Raw genomic sequence first — 23,825 nt, 5'->3', positions numbered from 1 at the left:
AACAACTCTCTGCATGCAAAAATGTTGTCTGGTTCCAGCTTCTCAAAGTGAGAATTTGCTGCTTTTCCATTTTATATCATTTAACATATTTTTGATTTTGAGTTTGTTCGTTGGACCAAAAACGGCAATCTGAAGGTGCCCCCTTGGGTATTATCATGAGCAGTCACTCTCCCGACCGATTCATTGGTTATGACAATGAGCATTAATTGCAGCCCCATGTGTCAGCACTCAAAGAGAATTCAAAGAATTTCAATGCCACATAGGAAATGACAAGTGACAGCAGGATCATGCACTCTTTTATATTTGAGTGCAGGATTCACTGTATTGTACACCAGAACAGGGCCAGTGGTGCACTGACACGTGACGACATACACACGAAACATGAATGGAGGGAGGAATTTGAGAAATGTCCAAAAGTCAACAGAGGCACAAATACTCAACTAATAGTCTGCTCAGGTTTCATTGTTAACTTGAGCCGTTACTTATATGAAGAACATAATAAAAGATCCCAACCCGCCTGTCAGCGTCCCCAGAAGTGGTTAATAATAAATGAGCAGGCAGGTGACATACAGAGGAGTATTGTTATGTCTTGCTAGTTTTTTAAGCATGAATGTAGTCAATGCATCACCGTGAGGTCAGGACAATGCTGGGAAGAATCGAAGGACAGGGGTCAAAAAGTAAGAGCAAAGGTCATAGATTGTGGGAGGCCTGAAGGTAATGGAGCCTAAGTGGTGCGGAAGCTCTGAAGATAATGAGCAAGTGCTGTTTGTAGATACTCAGGTGACTGTGTATAGGTGTGGAGGTTTAGCAAAAGGGTGGAGATGTCTGTAGGGGAAAGAGAAAAAAACAACTAGAGGACTTGAACAGACAGAAATGACATGAAGAGATGAAGGGGAGGACAGGGAAAGAGAGCGAACAAAAGCCAATCTTTCTGATAACTGGGTTAATAGGCACATACTAAATTCCTAAAATATTAAAGGTGGGATTTCAACCAGCCCCTCTTTATATTCTTGGGAATTAAGACTTGTGGAGAGAATACTCTGTAAATGGACTAGTCAGACCCTTCCTCAGGTGATGGATCAGTTCCAGCAGCAGCAGCCTTGCCACTTATTCTCCTTCAGCTCCCTGCTCCATGTGTTCAATGTTCACTTGGGCCCATCCAAAGCCCTGTCCCTCGCTCTAGTTCCCATTCCCTCTCACTTGGCCCCACTCTCTCACTCTCATCACAATCAAGTGCCCCCGTCAGCGATGGGCATTTCATTACCTAAGTTCCAATTCCTTAGCAACCGAGCAGGTACTAGAGCGCCAAACCACAAGATGCCAACTGAATACTAATGAGAAGGCTCATGCTAGTGCCGTAAGACTCAGTGCATTTAGGATAGTATCATAAACTGATCAGTATGAATAACCAGGTCAGGGTGATGGTGTGAATAAAGCAAAGATGTCTCATATCTGTGTTGTCTTTCCCTAAAAATCTTTTGTTTTTCCAGACAGTTCTAGTTCTACCTAGTGCTACCCATATACGTATGTTTGCATATGGATTCTCTGTGTTGTTGTTGTCAATGTGACCTTTTGGGTTTATGCACAGAATCAAATTACTTAAAGAAATCAGGCTGCAGTAGTTTCAAAGAGAGTAATCTCGCTCTGTTAATCAGGTTGGCTTTACTCCAGTTTTGACTTATAGAAACTGATGTTTACAGGAAGGTTTGGCCATAGTAAAATTATTAATGGTAATGTGACTTCATGCTTTATGCATCCTGGACATCTACCTGTACACTGAAAGAGATTCTGTACATTTTATAGAGGGTGAATCAATATGTCTGAGTAGCCCTCTCAAATAGATTCAATGTCTTTCTGGTATGCTGCCAGGACTCTAAAAGCCCAGGGTTTCTCTGCCTGTCCATTTGTCCCATAAATGTCCATGTAAGTTGATTAAACATGATTGATAAGGACACTTTCAGTCCCTGGCACAACAGATGCTTTAGGAGCATCTGTGGGACCGGTAAGAACGAGACTGATGTTTAACCTCAGCATTCCTGCAGTTGGAAGCAATGTCTATAGCATTTATAAAAGTAGTGGATACTGAGCAGTTGTGTGGTGCAATCAGGCTACATCCACACAACTACCCTTTCATTATAAAATAGCGTTTTAAAACGAAAACAATCTTCATCCACACAAGCATTTTAGCTGTGTATCAGAAATAATCTCCATCCATATTAACACACCAAAAAACGCACATATCACATAATCTTTCATGTACACTGGGAATCTGTGTGACAGTGGAACCAGATTAGCCAACATCACTCTGGGGTTGAAAGTACTATGGAGGAGGAACAGCCTTGTTTGGGCAATGCTTGGACCGATGACAAGGTGGAGTAAAGGGGTATAAAGGTGGAGGTGTAAAACTGCAAAGCAAATACAGCGACATATTAGAGCGGTAACAGGAGCATTATCCATCACAAAGTGAAGCCATGGCGATGGGAAAGGAGCGGCGCCACAAGAAGGAGGAAATCATATAAGATATGCAATGTCTAGCCAACTGATAATACTGACTGACAATGACTCAATGCGTTTACATGCAGTTTAAAAACCTGATTCCATATTACTATCGGGTTTCGTGTCTGCTCATGCTCTGTTGGTTATAACTGCCGGAAAACAACTTTACCTTTAAGCCTAAAGATGACTTTGCCATGGAAAGTAACATCACTACCACAAAGAGCCGTTTCTGTCGTAATTCTGTCCAAAAGTCGGCCGCTTGTAATTTTTAACAAAGGGGAAGCAGAAGGAGCGCCATTTACTGTACCAGAGGTCGAGATACTCCGTAATTTTCCAATTCAACCCAGAAACATGTGAGTAGTTTGGACGCAACACATTAACATGGCAAAAAAAATGTTTTACAATGAAAACTTTGTACTATGGATGTAGCATCAGTCAACCCTCAATTGAAGGGTCCAGGTTCAACCATATGTGTCAAGCAAGCATCTACCCCCTTAAGCTCAACTAAAGCGGTAAAGATGTAATATTTGGTTGGAATATGGTTAATACTGCACTCCAAAAGGCACTGTGGCTTTCCAGCTGAGAGGAACCTCTCAAACACCTACCTTCCCCCAGGCTAGTGGTGGGGGAAATGGCCCTCGTCAGGTAAAATGACCCTTAATGCCTCCTGAATAGAGCGGCTAACTTTACGCGGCCAGGTCATTAGGAAGACAAAAGGGCAGGCCAAACAGCAGGAGAGAACCCCCAACTACAGCTAACACACCCCCTTCCCCCAGTCAGGGAAGGGCTCCAAATGTAGCCTGGCTCTGCCCCACAAACGTCCTCCCCCTGTGAGTCCCCTCACGCTTCAGGCCCCTGTGAGCGACAGAGCAGAACAGGACACTCCCAAGTTGGAAAGGAATGAAGCAAGTGGATAAATCTGCAATGGAAAAAATTAACTGGGATGTTTGCATTTGGCCGCTATTCCGCTGAAGTAATCTGAATGACTGAACGTGTATTGAAAACTGATAACAGTCCTGCGCAAACATCCTCCACCAGTCATTGCATCGAGTATGCTCATAATGTTTGCAGATGACTTGGAGGCCAGGAGGGGACTTAAAGGATGGCGAAGAGTTTGAAAGGAGAGGAGCAGGAGTTTGTGTACATTTCTTGTTGGCATGCTGTACATGCACATAAGAGTCCTATCTCACATGAGTGTCTTGAAATGTTGAATAACCCTGCGGTCCAGACATCACAGTGGCGCAGTGTTTGTGCATGCAAGAATTTACAGCACTACTGAATGACCACACAAGTACTTCCACAAACTCACAGGCCCACAGAAAGGCAGACAGCCAGCGCTGAAAAGAGCAAATACCCAGAGCTACGCAACACGCAATCCCTTCCTCTGAGGACTACGTGAAGAATGTGGAAAGTCAGTGCTAAGTTGTGCTAACTGGGAAATGTCATACTTCATGGTTTCCGCTTTCCAAGTTTAGACAAACGCCAGTAGGCCATCTGCCTTTATTCTACCTCCCTCTTAAAACAATCTGACAGAAAGTGGTGAATTTCATTTCTTGTCTTTCCAAACCCTCCAAAAGGAAGCACACACAGTCACATTTGAGAAACAAGAGCCACGACATGTTTGCATTTTTGCTTGATAACTGACTTGAGATTAACAAATTTAATCATTACAAATTTCAAGCACAAAAGCGATCTTTGAATGTTTGTGAATATGGGACATCCATGTGAGAGCCAAGTATTTGGACAAGAAATAAATAGAAGAGGATCTGCTGCTGCTGCTGTACACACTTTCACCGTAATAAACACTCCCTAAAACTTAAAGTCACTGCTAAAAAAGGCTTTTTCTTTGAGTTGAGCGCCTGTCAGGTCCGGGGTCAAGTTACTCTGCCATGCAGGCCAACAAAGAGAAGCAGAACAAAAAGCAGCAGCTCGAGCCCTGGCAGCAGCTTCTGAGAGACCTGCTTCACAGAGAGCAATAACTTCACCTCATTTAGAACGAAATCCCCGTGAATAATCTCCCGACATGAGAACCTGTCCCCCTAACCCAGAATGGGCAGGATGAAGTGTGCTAGGGTGAGTGCATGTGTGGGTCTCTCTGACTCTCCCACCACAAGCCCACCAGGACCGACCTGTTTTTACGATCCAAGCAGTCAAGTTAGTATAACCACTAAGGCTGAATAGATGAAGAAAACGTTAAAAATTAAGCTAAGACCTTAAAATTAAAGGCGTAAAACACCGCTGACTCCACTTGTTTGACAAGTGATCTCTGGAAAGTTTGGTAGAAACAAAGACCCCCAAAAGAATCCTGATAATTATCCCAAAGGTTATGATCTTAAGAGGGTTTGGTTTGTGAAGTAACAGAATGAATAAGGCTTACATAAATACAATTGTGTAGATAAATAAATATAGTGTGTGTGTGTGTGTGTGTGTGTGTGTGTGTGTGTGTGTGTGTGTGTGTGTGTGTGTGTGTGTGTGTGTGTGTGTGTGTGTGTGTGTGTGTTTGTGTGGGATAGAACAGCAGTATACCTATAATACCCGTCTTCCCCCTTTCTCTTTCAGAACTATTTTAACGCTTTGATGAGCAGGCCGCAACAATAGCCTGATTCTCCAGATACCCCATGGTCCCTCTCCATAATCCTTTCGGTTCCACCTTCCATGAACTTGAGGTTGCTTTTCCAAGGTGGGCCATTCTCTTTAGCAACACCTCCTCCAAAAGCATTTTATTTTGCATGAAGCATATCATATTCACAGTCCGGAGCAGGGAAGTGTGCACGCTGAGCTCAACTCCAGAGCTTTGATAATTGGCCATGATGGAAGACAGGTGGTTGGGAGGGGAAGGTTCAAAAAGACAAGAAGTCAGTAACAAAGGATGCCCCCCCCAACCATCCTCCACACCACACCAGAAGCTGTCCTCGAGCCTTTGTCAACACTGATCTATAAAGAGAGGCTCTGGCTGTGGCCTGAGGGTGATAATTTACAATCTGCTCCAATGCTGAGTGCGTATTCCACCATCCTCGCTAAACACCGCACTGGCAGATACAATAGTAGAAGAAAAATCCCACCCACCATAGGCTGAATCCAGTCTCCCTTTCAGTGCTCAACAGATAAGTGAGTTTGGTCTCAAAGTTTGCTGTTGATGAAAAAGACGTCTTTCTTCTAGGCCCATTTCAATTCCTGTTAATTCAGTCGACCGCCGGTGGAGGGGGAGCGAAATTAAAAAAGCCGTCTGCTCGCTCTCGGGAGGTTTCATACTCTGCCCTGGTGTCTGAGAGAAAAAGACTGTCGCTCCCCTTCATTCATGTGTACTAGCGAACAGACACGGATTGAAAATGGATGTGCACACAGAAGCACACACCGAAACACACAAGAATGGGGAATCTACACTTCTCTGCGTCATCGCATCCAGCACATCTCCATTATTAAAGCTAAAATGGAAAAAGGGCACTCTCGGGAAAAGGGGCTTTTTTTAATAAACTTCAGACTCTATCAGTTATCCTTGGAGAGGAAGTGATAAAGCTTCACCCTTTATCGGTACTGTCGGCGCTTCATCTCAAACCAACCAGGTGATTTGCATGGTGGGTCTCATTTCGGCTTCTTCAAAGAAGCGCTGGCGGGGCTCAAGCAAGCAAATCCAAAACACAGCGGCTGTGACTGACTGCAGGTAATACACCAACTGTAAACTTTAAGGCAGAATGTCTCTCAACCCCGTGGCTTGGTGGCCACCCTTCCTATTTGTTACTATTTTCTATTAGAGATAACATTAGTTATGCGTCAGGCGTCAGGTGTCACAGGGGCTGAAGTCTCAGAGGATGGGATGATAAAGACGGATCATTCTTTCAATGAAACAAGCAGTTCAGTATCAAAAGACTTAACTTGCAATGGAAACTCCACCTGTTTCAAATGTAGTTATTCAGCTACAAATTTGTGGATTTATTGTGCTTCAATATATACCCTTTGTTTCACAGACATTCTCTAAACAGCTACACCTGCACTGAATCATCTCTGTACTGAATGATCTAACTTTTCTGGCATTTCTTCATTTAGGTGCATTCAGAAAAAGATCCTCACTCTCCCAGAAGCAAAACCAGACCACAGTATGGGCATACATTGTTGACGGAGATGTTGAATAATGGGAACGACTGAAATGTTTCTTGAACTGCTGCTGATATTTTATTATAATGTAACAGGTCACTTGACAGGCTGCAGAAACACACCGGCTAGACAGTCTCAATCTCAAGCCAAACAAAGCAAATAAAACAAATGTGTTATTTCAGTGGTTTGCATGGTGATATACTACTCTGTCCTTGATTTGTTTGATTTGGACCTTATCTCTAATTAGTTTAGTTACTCCTGAGCGTAGTATCAGTCACAGCAGGCCACCGTGAGCTGAGCTTTAGACCTGTAGATATTCATAGCATTCATCAAGTTCCTTGAAGAACGTGATCAATCACTCACTGCTTGTTTAAAAAGTAATTACTTTCCTGAATACTCGTAGCTAGCCAGCTAAGACACTAACATATGAGTAAATCAAACATGCAGGACTATTCTCTTCAGTAAACACACCGACAGATACAAAACAGATTTCAACCTTCCTTTCAGTCCCTGGTAAGCAAAGCACCTGGACAGCAAATGAGCCAACTCCCCACGATGATAAAGTGCTACAGGGATTACTGAATGTCGTAGTCCACATTCACATGTTTTTCCATAAAACCATTGACTTGACTTAAACTAAAGCGACTGGGAATGCAATGATTTTTTACAGTGTAAGTGCACCCTGACAGGCCTCTCCAACTAGCTGTCTCCTTACATCCAATTAGTCTAAACAGCAATTATTATGCCAGGTCACTTTTAGTTTGCAGCACTTAGTCAAATCTGAGATGCCTTATGCTTGTGCACAGAACAGCCTGTAATTTGTGAGGGTACATTCTATCAAAGAGGATCAGTATTTGAATATATATGACAACAGAATTGATGCCAAATGAAGATTATGTTAATTGACGGTACTGTGTCATGTCATATATGCACGGTGCAAGAAATTACAGACAGACGGCATGACCGGAGGCTGGCTGTGCCATCAAATGCTTGTTTAAGCTTTCACATAAGAGAGAGTGCGTGTGTATGCACTGACAAGTGGGTGGAGTTCATTATCAGGAGCACAGATGAAGTCCAGAAGCATTGAGTTTAGTCTACTGTTGAAGAGGCACCCTCTCCATCCTTTAGTTCCTGTCTCTCAAGACAACCATCTTCCTAAAAACACAATACAGGAGGAGGGGGGGGGCAGGGGCTGTTGGCAAAGACATAGAAGCAGAAGGAATAGGGGGTTCAAGGAGGGGAAATGGGAGGAAAAAGAGGAGAGGAATCGCCTCTCAGCTCCGACCATTGTCTAGATGTAAATTGGGGCTGATCAAGATTCCGCTAGCATCGTAACCAGCAAGTTCAATCTGCACAGACTGAACAGAGAAAGAGAGAGCCATACTGGGAGACAGAAAGAAAGACATAGAGGGAGAAGTGTGTTTAAGGGTGACTCACATACAGACAGACATGCAGAAACACACACACACACATAAACAAAGAAAAAGATGCGACCTGACTGGGAGCAACAAATGCACCACTAAAGCACCAATAAAGCAATGAAAAGAAGAAGAGGGGGTTGAATGTACTTATGGGCATATGCACAAACATATACACACACACATCCTAATATCAATACGGCAGACTTGTTAAGACTTGGGTCAGCCAAGTGATCAGCTTTTATTTTATTTTGGAGAGTCTAAAGAGTAAAGAGGTCAACAAGAATCGTGAAAAAGATGATTGTCTGAGGAACACTCCTGCAATGTTCTGCTTCATTAAAAAAAGAGGAGAAATGTCGTCATCATAACTGTGCAGTTGTTGGAAAAGAATGTGGATTTCTGCCTGATCTAAGACTTGGAATGTGTCATGGGTTCCATTGAGGGGTGTGAACACGGTGACCCCAATTTCACCCCTTCAGCCCCTAACCGACATTCACACTCCCTTTGGCCTCAGGTGAAGGATAACTGGAGGCTGACCTGCTGCCTTCCACTCTTGCTTAACTCAAAGGGGAGATAGTCCTGCACCAGCCTGAAACCTGTTGGGACCAGAGTGAGGCCCTGGAAGTCAACGGGTAGAAAAAGACCTGGGGGAGTTCAAGTGGGAATTTTGTATCCAAGGCCCGATCAAGATCAAGTGTGGATAAGGGAAAATAATATCGGCGTTATCTGTGTTGGCAGAGTTCCCTTAACATTTCTCATTTATCAAAGATATAAAATGATTGCTCACAGTCGTACTCAGACCAAAAAATGTAGTTAAATCCAGAGGACTTTACTGTAATTCTAGAACAACTTTATACCAGAGATACATCAAACCCTTGGAGCACTTTTAGACTCCTTTCATCTGAGATAAAAACCAAAGCAAATGTTTGCAGGGAGCCAATAATACACATGACATTTCACATTTTCTCATTCACTGAATCACATGCTGGAACTTGATCTGTGCATGATGAGTGACTATGCACTGATGACCTCAAGGCAGTCAACTGCAGGAATCATAAAAGACAATGTATATTTTGCTAACCCTGTAGCCAGAACTCTATTTCTATCAAGCTTATAGAAGTCTGGAGAAAATCCCATCAATTAAAGGGCAATTTGGTTATATATTCAACCCGATTTCCCCATGTATGAAAGTGGCAACAACTTTTTAGAAATTTGAAATTGTTCCAGCATTGAGCGTGGGCACTGCAGCCTGCATCGAACGGGGCCACTCTGCTCCATCAATATACACAACTAAAAGTATTTGTTTCGTCACTGACAGGCTCGGATTGGTATTATAGGAGGGGTCTTCATTATCCTGCCATGCCTTCGTGTATAGCTACTGATGCAGGTCAACACAGTAACTTTAGCTTCAGCATTTTTCTTGAGGAAAATGTCCTCTGGTAGAATGTCTTCTCCTCTTTGGCTGGCAGAAGTGTCCCGGTAAAACTGCAGACCCGATGGTCTGCAAGGTGCAGTGTGTCCAGAGTGTTAGGTTCCATTTGTAACACAACTAACCCCAACTTTAGCCTGTCCTATCTAACAGGAACGCTAGTCTATGAAAGCTGCGCAGAGTGTAGCTCCATGTTTTGTCGGCACAATTTGGAAATGCACAAAACCCTTATTTTTATTAAAAAACCTTTGGATAACACAAAGCTACGCCTTACAACAAACTCTCCCTGCCGGCGGTTTCTCTCTCTGAAGATCCACACATGGATATTCTGTATTATGGCAGCATGGCAGCATGTCATCTGTCATCGTCTGTGTCAATGTCAACACAGGTCATTTTTTCCCATGCAATACCCACTCCTGGTAACTATAGCATGCTTGACAAGGTCATAATATGCCTCCAATGCTTTATGACTAGCTTTTGAACTTGACTTTCAGCAGAACTCTTTGAACTTTACATGACTAATATCTGGCTCTAAAAGATTAATGTTGTTCTGTCATTTACAAAGAAACACTGCAGCGCACTTGCAAACAGGTACAAGTTTGTCCTGCGGAGCACAGCCTAAAAAGGAAGGCCTGATTTATCCGCGGTACTCTTTTCCTGATGACCTGTTCAAGCAGGCAAAGTCGGTTGCAAAACTACTAGATCAGTACAAACCACATTCAACACCTCCATCCATCTCAATGCCCATATATTTCTCTATGAGCCCATGCCAGATATCAGGCATGCCTTCTCCCCAAACACAGAGCAGAGGGAAAATCATCTCTCTAAAAGGGGGATGTAGAAAACTTTTTTGTAGTTGATGCTGCTCTAGTGGTCACAAGAGGATTGGGGGGGATTTCAAAATGGCTGACAGTGCTATATGGTAATAAGGTGACAGTGTCTAGATTCTTCGGTGCAAGGGACTTCAGAGTGACAATAAGGGGGAATTTGGAGAGGCTGATCCGGGCATACCTCTGGCAACAGCTTGCAGTCTGTGATAGAACTTGTTCCCTCAGGCCAAGACTCTTTGAGGCGCCATGCTTCTGCTGGAAAATGCCAAGAGCTGCCTCATGGCACTCGCTACAAGTCTACTTCCTTTTTTTCTGTATAGTTCCAGTACAGTGCAAGAGTAAAAGAGACAATACCGAAAATCTATTTGCTGGTCCAGGCTTCATGGAGCTGCTAGTGCAATAACAAGAGAACCATTGAGAAGGAAGAGCTCGCCCAAAGTAGAGAATCCTAATAGTGTCAGTTTTATGTCCTGAGATTTTGAGATGTGTCCCCTATAAGCAATGGAGTTATATCGCCTCATCTTATTCCAACATTCTCATCTTCCTATATTCCTTCCATCCCGTTTAACATGCTCTTACTTTTAGCCAACCTTGTTTTTTTCTCCTTACTCTATTCAGTCTTTTTATCCATTTCCTCTTTCTCTTTCTCCGGCCACCCTGTCCTGGCTGTTTCCGACCCTCCATCACTCATGCTCTTTAATCTTGGACTTCGCCTCTTTCTTTCCTTAGTCACTGCTGTATTACCAGTCACACTTTCTCTGTTGTAAAACTGTTTACCTTTCTTGTAGTTGCACTTAATCCCTCAAACAGTGAACAAAATGGGTTCTACAGGATATACAGCACCAAAAAAAACACACAGAAACCGTTATGGTGCGAAGATCCATTAAATGCATGTATCTCTATTAGGGCATGGGTTTCAAAAAAATTGATTTTCCAAATAAAATCAATCTTCATTTAAATGATCTGATATCGATTAACAAAAAGAAATATTGATATTGGTATCATATGAAACTAGATGACAAACAGAATCCACTGGTACCAACCGTGTCATGCTCGCTCTTTAGGGAGGGGGTTAAAAAACGCTCCAAAGTCAGGATAGAATTTGGCGAGGGAAATACTGGCCGACCATTTTCAAAGGATGTCCCTTGACCTCTGACCTTAAGATGCAAATGTCACTCAATACTGCTACTAAGTGGTGGTGCACTGTAGAGGTGCACTTTACCATGTTAACTGCTGAAGTGTGTTCATGTTAAATAAAAAGGTACAATAATGCAACTACTTTGGGGTCAATTTTTAATGAAAACATTCATATTTTATGATGCACCAGGTTAGAGGGTTCCTTGTACAGTTTACAGCATGAGTTCTCTTAGAAAATTGGTTTTGTAACTGAAATATCCCTATTCAAATCAAATCCAATCAGAAATCAAATCAGGACCTTGTGAACCAGAACTTAATCAGATCGGGCTATCAGTGGTGATACTCAGCCCTAGGACATTGTCAAATCAACACCAGCATTACGCATTGTATCGTATCGCATCGTATCATATCGTATTGTATCATATTGTATCATATCATGGCCTCTGTATTGTAATATGTATCGTATCGTGAGGATGGAGGCAATACACAACCATAACGTATACGTGCTCCATGTGTCTCAGAGCCTGTGTTATTTACATTATACACCCTTGAATTGCCATGTCTGTCAGCTGGCCCTGCATGCTGATGCCTTTTGCCAGTGCAGTTATTTTTCACATTAGTCATTTTCTTCTGATAAGGTTAGTAAGATCATTTTAAATTATTAGACTCACAGATTCTGGCCATTAATTGCAATTGCTTATACTATATTTACAACATATCATACCAGTTTTAGAATGAGCTGTTTAAGTGTATTAAAAAACTAATTGCAAATATTAGAATATGCAGCTTTTTCATTGGCACCAGTTGCCACTGTTAACTTTCTTAGCTCCAGTAGTGTTGGTTTTTTGCTCCTTTAGCTTCCATTTGCTAATTTTAAACAAATGATTAATGTGGCCAGATAGAGCTACTACCCCAACCCAAATGCCTTATGGAAACATCCCTTATCTGTGTGAGCTGATTACCCTGTGAAGAAGGAAGTTCAGTCATTACTTTGGAGACTGTTCATTGTTGAAAGCAATCACAATGCAATGGCTAGGTCAGATAGAGCGACACATACTGCATTATGTTTATGTCTCATTCTGATGGGGAGATAGTAAAGTCTGTTAGTGTGTGTGTGTGTGTGTGTGTGTGTGTGTGTGTGTGTGTGTGTGTGTGTGTGTGTGTGTGTGTGTGTGTGTGTGTGTGTGTGTGTGTGTGTGTGTGTGTGTGTGTGTGTGCAGATACATGCTCAAGCTAGTGAGACATCCTCTGCCAGATATCTCTGTTTGTCTCTGAAAGCCATCACGTCCTTGCCATTGTTGGCTAAAACAACAGGGGCAGGCCGAGTGCCTTCCTCGAGCCAGACAAATCTGTCAGCCTGGAGGGCAAGCAGAGAGGGAGAGAGGGAGAGGGGGAAATTCCTAAGAGGTTTCATCTCTCAGGAGAGTTGTCATCTTAAGAGTTGTCACAAATTCCATAACTAAAGGAAACAAAGGAAAGTTTAACATCTTAGAAGGCATTACATTTCCAGTTTCTCATCTTGGTTTATTCCCAAAAGCAAATTTCCTTGATCAATACACACGACACCTATCAATCATTTGGACACAGATTAAAAGAGCATTAATTACACATCATGGTCGACAGTTAAAAAAAATAAATCAAAATTGACACTGCGCAACCAGATATCTTTTTTATTCCAAAAAAGGAGCCTACCTTACCCACAATGCAACATGTCCACAGACAGTTTGGTTGAAGATTCAGGTGTGTTCTGCTAGTAGCCACTAATGTAGCCTGCAGCTAGCCTCAAGCAAAGATGAGGAGCGTCTGGTAAGCTCACTTCTTTCTAACTCTACACACCCCAGTTTGTTTTGTAGTTCTTGTAGTCTTTAGAGCCAACTAACTCTGACTTAGGTCACATCACTTGAGGCATTTATCAGACTTCTCAAAGCTTCCTCTGGAGCCACAAAAATTTCTACATGACTTCCTACTTAAATCCAAAAAGATGCACATTCTTATAACGCAGCATCATCTAACTGCCTTTTAAAAATGTGGTTGTTCTTGAGGAAGCTGACAGAAACACAGAGAGGGGGACATGGAATTAGATCAGAGGCCGTTGTCAGGTCTGCACAAACTGCACCTGGTTGTTATGATTATGACAGCTTTACGGGACATGGGATTCCAGGCTAATTACAGGTGGAACCGTTGTGAGATGGGAGGAGGAAGATGACGACTGTGAGAATAGAGAAGAGGGCAGTCGGGAGTGGGAATACGGGTAGGGCAAAAAAAGGTTAAACTTGAAAGTGTGTTAAAGGTAAGAATGGAGACATAAAACCTAAAATATGAGGGGTCAGCAAACAGCTGCCTCAAAAATGGTTCAAAGAAACATCCACGATCAACCAAAACATGTAAGCACGGGACACCTCCACATGCACACATGATGACAGACAGACACGTGCAGGTCATCATCAGATTGTGAGAATATGATTGAAGATGTCACCTGAAGGAGATACAGAGATAATAGCACACACAAACGCAGAAGGAAACAGGGAGGACATGTCACAGAGGAAGGAGGGGTGGTAATCCTGACTTCACCGTGACAGCCCTGTGTGGACGGGATTCATTTTTTACGTGGGGACCTGGGATAAGGTCATTTTTACCAGAGGTTTAAGTTCATGTTAGTAATTATTCCGGAGAATCTCAGTAAAAATTAGGCTGATTTTTCTTTCTGTAAAACGGAAAGAATACCTCAGGTAAAACTAGTCCAGTCCGAATAGGACACTCTGTAAACCATATGTTGATATTCCATCATATCCTGTTAATACGTAGTTTCCACAAATTTTTGAGCATGGAGGAGCTTGAAGGAGCACTCTTATCACTTTGTTTAGATAACCGGTTCTGTCATTTAGTTTCGTGTTTAGTTAGTTTATAATATCTTGTGATTTCAGACGTCCTGAGGGAAAATTATTTTACCCCACGTCCCCACGTTTAACTAATCCCGTCCAAATAGGGCTTAACAGACTGATAGGGAGAGGAAAGGAAGTTACAGAGACTAGGATGTCGTATGAGGGGCAAAATAGCACGGGAAAAGCCTATACATCCCATGATTTGTTTGTGTACGTGGGACCCCCAAGTGTCAAGTCTCCCCTGCTTCCTGCATGTGCAGCACTGTAATGTAGATTGTGTTAAATCAAGCAATGCATAGGGTTAGACTCAAAGTTACGTTCAGCAATATTTTAGGTAAGTTTAGGTACGTGATTTGGCACAACTATTCTTTATTTTTATTTCAAGGGCAGCCACTTGAGCAATAGCCTCTCATTTTTGTGGGACTCCTTACAAATTACCGACAAACAGTACAAACAACTAAAGTTTACATTGTTGCAACAGTCAGATACCATCAACATTAAAATTGGCACTAACCTTTGCCCATACTCTGCACAGAGCACAATTAAACACCTTTGTGATGAACTGGAACTCCAACTTTGAGCCAGGCTTTATAGCCCAACATCACAGTATCAGACCTCTCTAATGCTCTTGTCACTGACTTAGAGCCCAGAAGGGCTGAGGTTGTTTTAACAGCATTTTAAAATCAGGTGTAATATGGTTGGTTAAACATAACTTGTCAGGGTCCTAATTTAAAGTATTGCTATCATCCAAACTAGTCCAAATATAGCTAGAGAAGCCTGGGAACAAGGATACACAGCTTTATATAATTAGCCTCATTGCCATGTATCTCAATGTGGGCATATAACAAGTGCATACCACGGGACAACATGGAGCATGATAGGTCTAATTTAATGCATCTCCAGCTCACATCCAGAAGGTGACAGGACGTGATTAACCTCAGAACCAAGTTCTTCTTGTATTATGTCGTATCCAACCGTGGGGTCATTTCCATAAAATATGTTCTTCAACTCTCAACCTGGAAAGGTTCTGATGGGTGAGACTGTCAGACAAATCCAAAAAGGTAAAACTATTGATACAATTAAAATAAGTAAATTCTGAAAGGAAAATCACTTAAGTACTGCTGGCATATGCTGCTGACATACACCCATCTAGGGAAAGCTGACTGAAGTTTAGGTGTTAGGTATATGCAGTTGTCTGCTTTCTATTAAAAGAGGAAGCACACTAAGTAAGCATAATAGTTTGCCAAACTATTTTCAGAGAAAAAGTTTATCAAAGAAGTCCCTCATGTATCCGACAACAAAAAGAATTCACAGGGTACAAAAAAACACTTTCCTCCCTTTTTTTCTCTTCATCTGAGGCGCTCAGGAGTGACAGCCGATTCTGACCTAAATACAAATCACATTAGGGCTTCTACTATGCCCCTGGGTGCCCACCAAAACCTAAACTCTAAACCTGATGTGTCTGGCGTGTTGACAGTAAGTAGCCACACTTGCCATGGCAGCTGCCCTGCACCAGAAATGCGGTTTTGGAGCAAGAATTTTGACATGGATCCAGTTCCCCCGAGGGAGCCCAGATCTCATGCAGACTGCTGCTCTGAGCTCTTTATGTCTGGAATAGAAGAGGGAGGTTTCCGGGTCACTGTACACCCAAGTCCCTCCCAGATCAGTTCCACTTTCCTGTTCCCAAACTAAATAAGAGCTTAACTTGGATTTCGACACCAGCTAACTTTACATTGTCTTTTCAATGTTGGGAGGTTCAAAACAACACTGCTCAGCTTTACCGTCAAATGGATTACTAAATGGCTTGATCATGATGCATTTTAGAATTAATTTTGATTCAGAGACCTTCTTCCAACCACAGCGGCGAAAAGATGCAATGTTAGAGATCTTGTGCATGTCCGTATAAGAAATGCTTCTGAATCTTCCTGAACTTTCATAAGAGAAGTATTACGATGTTTTCTTTTGGCCTGGAGAAAAGCAGGGTTCTGTGTAATACAAGGAGCATTATACAGATATTTTACTACTCAAGGGAACAAAGTTAAATCATGTCTAACTGCATTGAGCTCATATTAACAAAAAAATAATAATAATACATTTTGACTGCCTCATTACAGGATAGACATTATATTTGGACAGGATAGATGTTACATAGTATGTCTATATGTACACTGTGGGCATGTCAACATCTCACTTAAGTGACAGGCACGTCACTACATGTAGGTATCTTCACCTACTATCAATACCATCTATGATCCTTATCAGCATGAGTGTGACACACTCCTGGTTCGGGCTGGGATATGAGCCAAGGTGAACAGACTCTGGTTAAGTGGTCCATTCTTCCATTACTCTCTTCCATCTTTCGTGGCTTTTTAATTTTCTGAGTCCTTTATCGCTATGCCAAGCAGGCTCTCTCCGCTCCCGCATTTTTAATTAAAATTGAAAATGTGCACTAACTCTGGAGACTGCGGGCTAGCTGGCAAACAGGTCCATTGGTCTCGTTTCTCCCTTCAAGCCTTTGTTGCTTTTTTCATCAAAGCCTTCCATCAAGCCGTTCCATTTGTCCAATTCTGTTCACTCCAGTGCATAAATGCTTTGACAGAAGCCATACAGGATACACATTACCAGGGCTACACCTTTGTAGAATACCTCAACACCGAGCAAATTAACTCTCCCATTCAAGAACCCTGAGAAAAATCCAATCCTTAAAGTCGGTCTTCTTGACTTCTCCTTGCTGAAGACAAAAGGCTGCTTGTGGACATGGGCCGGATAAAGATCCCAGTGCTTTAGTTCAGTCACCTGTCTGCTTAGAGTTCTCACACACTTTCAAGAGCCACAATAAAATAAACTACATTTCCGCTTCAGAATTACCCACAAGCCATATGTTTTTATGTCTGGGAAGTGTGCACTAGCGATGTTGTAATCCGTCTCTAGAATGTCTTAGTAAGATTAAAACATAAACAGGTGGTAGTGGAGCCTGATATTTAAATTATAGGGCAAACAACTTCCTGCAAGATTTCCCAGAATGTTTTGTAGCAGAGACGGACCACCTCGACTGAAATCCTGCCTCCGCTAAACTCAGTGGAAATGATTTTAATTGATCAATTTTATGAAATAAAGGGTTATGGGCTCAAGAAGTCACATGTAGCCATGTACGTTATGAGACAGGCTAATGTTAAGACCATTATAAAGTAGCATGAGACACATTAGGATCTCAGTTCAGCTCAGATGGCAACTCTGCTAAAAAAAAATCCTGGTAGTAAACCTGGGCTGGCTTATCAACATACTCTCAACATTGCATGAGTGTCTTCCAGGGCATTGAGTCACTGATTAACTACAGCTGGGGAGTGAGCCCTGCATTTTTCAGTAGGTCTTTAATTGTTCTTGAAACACTGGAGTCAATTGCCCTGTGGATGATTGGCATTTACGTTATGAAAAAGTCGATAGCATAGCTAAAAAGTGAAGTGTTCACTCCTCTCCTTTGCCCTTATCGTTTCACCATTATCTCCTCACATATCATGAAGGTGAGGAGGGAGGAGGCAGCCAGGTAGGAGCTTGTGCAGGTAAGGAATTCCTGACGATTCCGGGCCTCCTCCTTGCACAAACAGTGGGAAAAAAGCTCAAAGTTTCCCATGAGGCCTAGGCTCATTCGTTGAAGGAGAAGGGGGGGGGCTCAAACAGTCATCCCACATCCCACCCACCCCGAGGAGCATTCCACAGGACTGTCTGCTCGCCCATCATTAAGCAAGACCACCTGCTGGCGAATCAGGACCCCCATCAGGTTCTCAGCAAGCCTGGCTAACCCCATTACCAGTGAGCCTCTGGGCTGCTGTACACACAGATCATAAAGAATCAGTGGTATGTTGAGCAATAAAACGGTGCTCATTAACATCCCACAAGGACTTTTGATTGTCCAAGCAGTGGAGCACACTAGCTGCACTCAGTATTATGTATTTAAATAGATGCAGCAGAAAGGGACAAAGAGAAGATCTTTGATGCAGCTGTTGCATGACTCTGCACTGACTTCTGACTGGTTCATCTCCCCTCCTCTAAAAAAGAGACGGATAAAAAAAAGGGAAGGAGAGGAAGAGATGAAGACATACGGAAGAAACGGCCCTTTGTTGCTTCATCTCAGCCTTGAGGGAAAGACGCTGGCATCAAGTCATCAAGGACTGAAACAAAAGCAGCTGATAAACAAACCAAGACGGATAAGATCTCCCTGTACGCTCAACACTTCTCCATCAAGAGGGCTTCCTCTCTTCCAAACCCACAACACCTCCGCCTTCTCTCTTTGTTGCCATTAACAACGCACTGGGGGAAATGGAAATGATAATAAACACAACACATACATTTCAACTTCTTACATCTTTACAAAAATCTGAAGGACAATGTGTTTGATTGCACCTTAATCTACTTTTAAAAAGACATGACTTTCTTTGTGTCTCTAAAGACACAGCAAATGTCTGTGTTTAATTGTGACTCATTATCTGTCAACTCTGCACCGCACGACTGACTTTGGTAACATTTCACTGAATGGTAGCTGAAGACAAAGGAAGAGATTCTCTCCTCTGTTTATCGGCCCTGACAAGGTGCAAATCCATTGATGCAGAGGTGGTACTCTTTGAATTGAAGAGTTGGTATTAGTATTTCAGACTCATATTCCAACCGCAGAAATGCCAGTATTGACGCCAATAAGTGAAAATAATCAGGAAACCAAAACTGGGGAGATTCTTATGGTTCTGTTCTGTCACATTCTGTTTCATTCTAAGCGCTGGTGGGCACGGCAAGTGTTTACTGAGATCTTGTAAACACTTCTCTCGGGAGGGCCGCTCTGTGGCAGATGAAAGCCTATATCCAAGTGATCGCACACATGGACTGAGTAGCCCTGAAGTGCCACCGCCCAGTGGGAAGAGCACAGGGGTAGAAAGAGTGTGAAATGTAATGCCTGAAGAAATCTGTCTTCACGCGGCACTGATCCAAATTCTAACAAATATGCCAAAGCAAACACAACATCCCTCACGCCCCACGTCCTCACATGTACAAAATATTCCTCCGTTTTTCCTTTGTTTCTACATGACTCATCTTATGTTCCTTTGTGTCTGTGTCCTTCTTAAAAATCTTGGTGGCAAGGAGCTCACACAAAGCCTTTTTTCTTCCACCTCAGACAATGCGCCTCCCCACCTAGCTCTCTGCCAGGCATTCCTGAGTCTATCCTAGCTATCGAAAATGTCAAGAATGAGGAGAAAGCAGAGGAGGGTACAATGAGTACTGCGGCAGGTAGAGTCTTGTCCCGCTGGGGGTAGTGGTTGCACAGAACGGATGGGATCTGACTTGACTCTCTTAATTAAAACTCTGCAGTAGAATGAGTCTCAAAGCTCATTCTCGACTGGATGAAGGCATGCAAGTTCATTATTGGGGCCAATCTAACCCCCCCATGCAGATTTCATGGTGGGGCTGAACCTGACAATTGTCCCAGGATATTACTTATTGGAAAATCAGTGTATAAGATAAAATGTTCAGGTCTTTAAAACATGATTCCTGTCTTTTGTCTTCTGTCTGATGACTTCTTGAATTTTTTTCCTTACCGCTATTCCTTGAACTATATGGTGATATGAAAAATTCAGGTGACATTAAACCCTCTTGAAGTACAAAACCCATAAACAAAAAGGGCACATTCTACACAGTTTGTCAGAGCCAAGAAACTCCCCTTTCCACAACAGGAGTCCAAAAAGAAGAAAAGGGGGGTGAATAAAAAGGTTAGCAGTGCAGTGTTTCGTGCCTGGACAGACAAACAGAAGAAGTTTTATGTGTGTGCCAAATGCAACTTAACACTGCAAACAAGAGCCATCCATTGGAACATCCTGCTACCCAAAAATGTTCAGAGGAAAGTACCCAGAAAATAGACCCTGCACCTCTGAAACAGTGATTGCCTCAGAAAGCCCTCAATAAGGCGATTCGTGCTTTGATTCATTTCCCCCTGGTGCTCCCGGCCGCTTTAAGTGTTAGATTCAAACTTTGAACAGCTGCCAACATTGTCAAGCACCAGTAAAAGTTAAACAGCAGCAATCTCACTGCTCACTGGCAATGGGGGCAGAGGCTGCTACAGTCTCACAGTCACGGTAGATGCTGAGATTTATTAGTCATGGCTGTGTGGTTCGTCTCATAAGAGCCTGACAGATTACTTCATAACCAAAAAAGGACTCAGAGGAATACAAGTATTTAACTAACTCTTTTCAGACTATGATTATTGTTTGCAAATCAATTGAATAAACAGTAATAACCTTTGAAACACATCACTCATTCCACATTTTAAAAGCTCATTGAACACTATGTTTAAAGCAATTTTGGTGTGTGGGAAAGTTTGATCTGTTCATTCATCGCCTGCTTCTTTGTCTCTGTGTAGTAAGTCATTTAGTGTTTCTTTTACAGTGACGTTCAAAGGGTTTGAACCTGCGTTAAGCTCACACGTCATGTGTTTATGTGTGTGTAAGTGTTTCAGTTTTACCACTGACTTAATAAAATAGCACAGCTACAGGGTGCAAAGGTCGGGAATCATCCCTTAACCACTCAACCCATGTCCTCAGGGTATTAATCGGACACACCTTCCTCGAGGCTACACTGGGAAAGGCTAGAGCTTCACCATGGCAACAAAGCTCCTAAAATGAGTCAGGTGTCCTTGTTTCAGGGAGTTCTGGGAAACTTTGACGCTGTGGGCCTGAGGCTATGTAATTTCAGCAGCCACCGGTGTATGAAATCCTTGCTGCTAAGTGATTTACAATTACTGTGAGAAGCTACAGCATGGATCCTATAGTGAATTTCACACAGGTAGACCAAAATATGGATATAGGTCACAGCAAATTGAACTATCAAATGGAAATGATAAGCCCTGCTAAACTTAAAAAACTGAACTCCCATACATGCTTATCATTCTTAGAACTACTTTTTTAGACTCCCAACAACATGTGCTGTATAGTCCATCCCATAGAAGACATAGATCAGATTTCACTCTTAACAAACTGGCAGCTTACCTTCCACACAGTGCTCCACGTCCTCCAGGTTGCGTAGGGTAATCCTCATCAGACTTGAGTTGAGCATGAGTTCATTCTTGTGTTCAGGCCCCATGGCCTCCGGTGAAGGGTTGAGAAAGAATATGCGCGTGTCCCCCGTGGCTACCTGGTTGTCGCAGATCCCGGGGTTGCCAAAGCCGCCAATCATCAACTTGTTGCCGCCATCCAGGAGAATTTCGCGGTTGACGTTGGTCTTTCCTTTCAAGTAGCGCCACACCCTGACCTTTGACCAAACGACAACAGAAAGGCAGCTTAAGCTACTTAAGCATTTAGTCAAAACAATAAACACACATCATATTTTAATTTATATGCAAGCGTGAGCAGGGGTGCTGCTAGAGATTTGGGGCCCCTGTCCGACTGCTCATCTGAATCAAGGTTCCTCCAATGGAAATGTGTGTTTTTGTGATGACAGCCGGACTTTACTGTTCAAATATTTACCAAGAATTTTATTTACACCTGTGCTACAAAAACACCCCGTCATTAATGTAAGAACACTCATTCTTAAGTGATTATATCTACTAGAATACATGTCAAACAAAAGATACGCATACACCCATAGATAGTGCATCACAGGAATTGCAGTAAAGTCTGCTTTATGCACAGTCATGAGAAAGCTCGCCCCTTCCGCTACATGTTAGACGCCTTGTCAGTGAATTCAGAGCTTGGTGGTGGTTTTCTGGTACCGGGGGAGAGCCGCGCGCCTCTAATCTACTCAACTAATTCACCGGGGGTCAGGAAGCATGTGGGTGCTGAGGAAACGTGCAGCGAGAGAGCTGACCAAACACCACTTGTTTATTCTGACAGATTATAGAGTGGTCTACCACAAGTCCATGATGAGGCAAAAGTTAGTTTCACGATGAATGGCTTTAAAATGAGGACGAGGGAAGGCTGCATCCGGAAAAGTGAAAAGGTGCTTATTTGTGGAACTGTGGATGTTTTCCTTTTCACCGTGCGCTATTATGTGGTCTATTAGTCAGAGACATAATGTTTCTGTGTCATTAGAGTGGGAAATTTACATTGTCAGGTCTATCACGCACAGGTTTCACATGAGTGACTAATGACACTGTAAGGTATGACAAAAGGCTACATCTGTATTGCTTTAGGCACACCTTGCAGCACTTGCCTGTGATATCTACTGGGGGGTGGGTACGGGCATGTTATTGTCTCTTACAATCACAAATCACTGTACTGTGTAGTGTTTATGTGGTAATTTATTATCATCTTATTGCATGTTGTGGACTTTTTTATATCCCGAGGGACATTATGACCACAAGTCATAAATCTCTAGTTAGGGATGGCAACGCCACAGAATAAATCACGATTTTCAGAATCAGAATCTCTCCTTTTGCAGCCACTGAAGTTGCATGTTTCCAACATTTATGACTAGAAATCAAGTGAGAGCTATAGAGCCAGGGGCCAGCTTCTCACTGCAGCATGTTTGGGATGATTACAAGGTCGGTTATGCCTCCCTTGTAGCTATGTAATTGGTAAGCAGATTTTTTTTTTTTTTAAAACACCATCTTATCTATTTCTGAACGGAAATTGGATGCACTGTCGGTGTCCATGTAACTACTGCCAAACGCTTCTGGATGAATGAGTTTGTAAAATGTTTTTTTTTTTCCTTTCAGGCAAGCTGTTGAAACCTTTAAGAGAGTTGAACTGGACACCGGTGGTAATGGCTTCCATCAGGTACACGAGAGTAAAGGTATTAAGCGATAATGTGACTTCTAATAGTCCACTTAGACCCTATTAGTAGGCGAGTTTTCGCGCAAGGAGCAGGTGTCTGTCCCCTGAAGCAACGCGCTTCTGCGGATACTTCGCTCGACCACAGTTGCAGAAAACCACACATAAAAACACTTACCTTGCAAGAATAGGTATTATGCACCGGGTCCATGTTAATTATTTCGTCCACGGTGCCGGTCAAAACTATGTTGGCCTCCTCTTCCCTGTCCTCCAAGTCTCTCTCCGGGCAACTCGCGGCGCAGCGGTGCCACAGAGCTACGAGCAGCCCCGCCAGAAGCAGCCCTGTCCGGCCAGCCCCGAGTGTCCGCTGGGAACCCATGACCACACGGATGTAACTCAAAAAGTAAACTTTCTTTCAATGAAAATTCTACCGCCCGGAGCGACCGAAAATAAACTCCAAACTCTTTACGAATGCGTTTAAAATGTTGCTCCTTTCCACAACTTCCCCTACGGACTACCGGCGTATCTTTCACTCTGCAGCCCTGTCTCCCGCATCTGCAGCCCGGGTTGAAAATCCCTCTGTGCCGCCGCCGGCTAGGAGACAAGGAGGAAAGAGAGGAAGGAGGCGGAAGGAGGAGGAAGGGGCAGGGATCTCTCTCTCCAGGAATGCAACTGCACTTCTCTCTCCACCTCTTTTTCCCCTCTCTCTCTCTCTCTCTCTCTCTCTCTCTCTCACACACACACACACACACACACATCCACAGTGACGCTCCTGAATTTGCATGCGATCTGAA

The 23,825-nt window shown here is 42.9% G+C and overlaps 1 protein-coding gene across 6 annotated transcripts in view; it reads right to left on the bottom strand.

The window, feature by feature from the left end:
• agrn (agrin) overlaps nucleotides 1-23,597 on the bottom strand; it is a 256,975-nt gene extending 233,378 nt beyond the window's left edge. For 5 of the 6 annotated variants that reach the window (XM_083920018.1, XM_083920020.1, XM_083920024.1 and 2 more), the window contains exons 1-2: nucleotides 23,210-23,597; nucleotides 21,310-21,571 (exon numbers count right to left, since the gene is read on the bottom strand). In XM_083920018.1, coding sequence (XP_083776144.1) covers nucleotides 21,310-21,571; nucleotides 23,210-23,410 — 463 coding nt within the window. In that variant the 5' untranslated portion in view covers nucleotides 23,411-23,597. Of the gene's footprint in view, nucleotides 1-21,309; nucleotides 21,572-23,205 lie in introns of all 6 variants that reach the window. The other variant, XM_083920022.1, reaches the window with a different exon arrangement.
• Between the last annotated feature and the right edge of the window lie 228 nt (nucleotides 23,598-23,825).

This window comes from Echiichthys vipera (assembly GCF_963691815.1).
Source record: "Echiichthys vipera genome assembly, chromosome: 9".
Taxonomy (NCBI): domain Eukaryota; kingdom Metazoa; phylum Chordata; class Actinopteri; order Perciformes; family Trachinidae; genus Echiichthys; species Echiichthys vipera.
The sequence above is the reverse complement of the archived record's forward strand: the minus strand, read 5'-3'. Positions and strand labels throughout refer to the sequence as shown.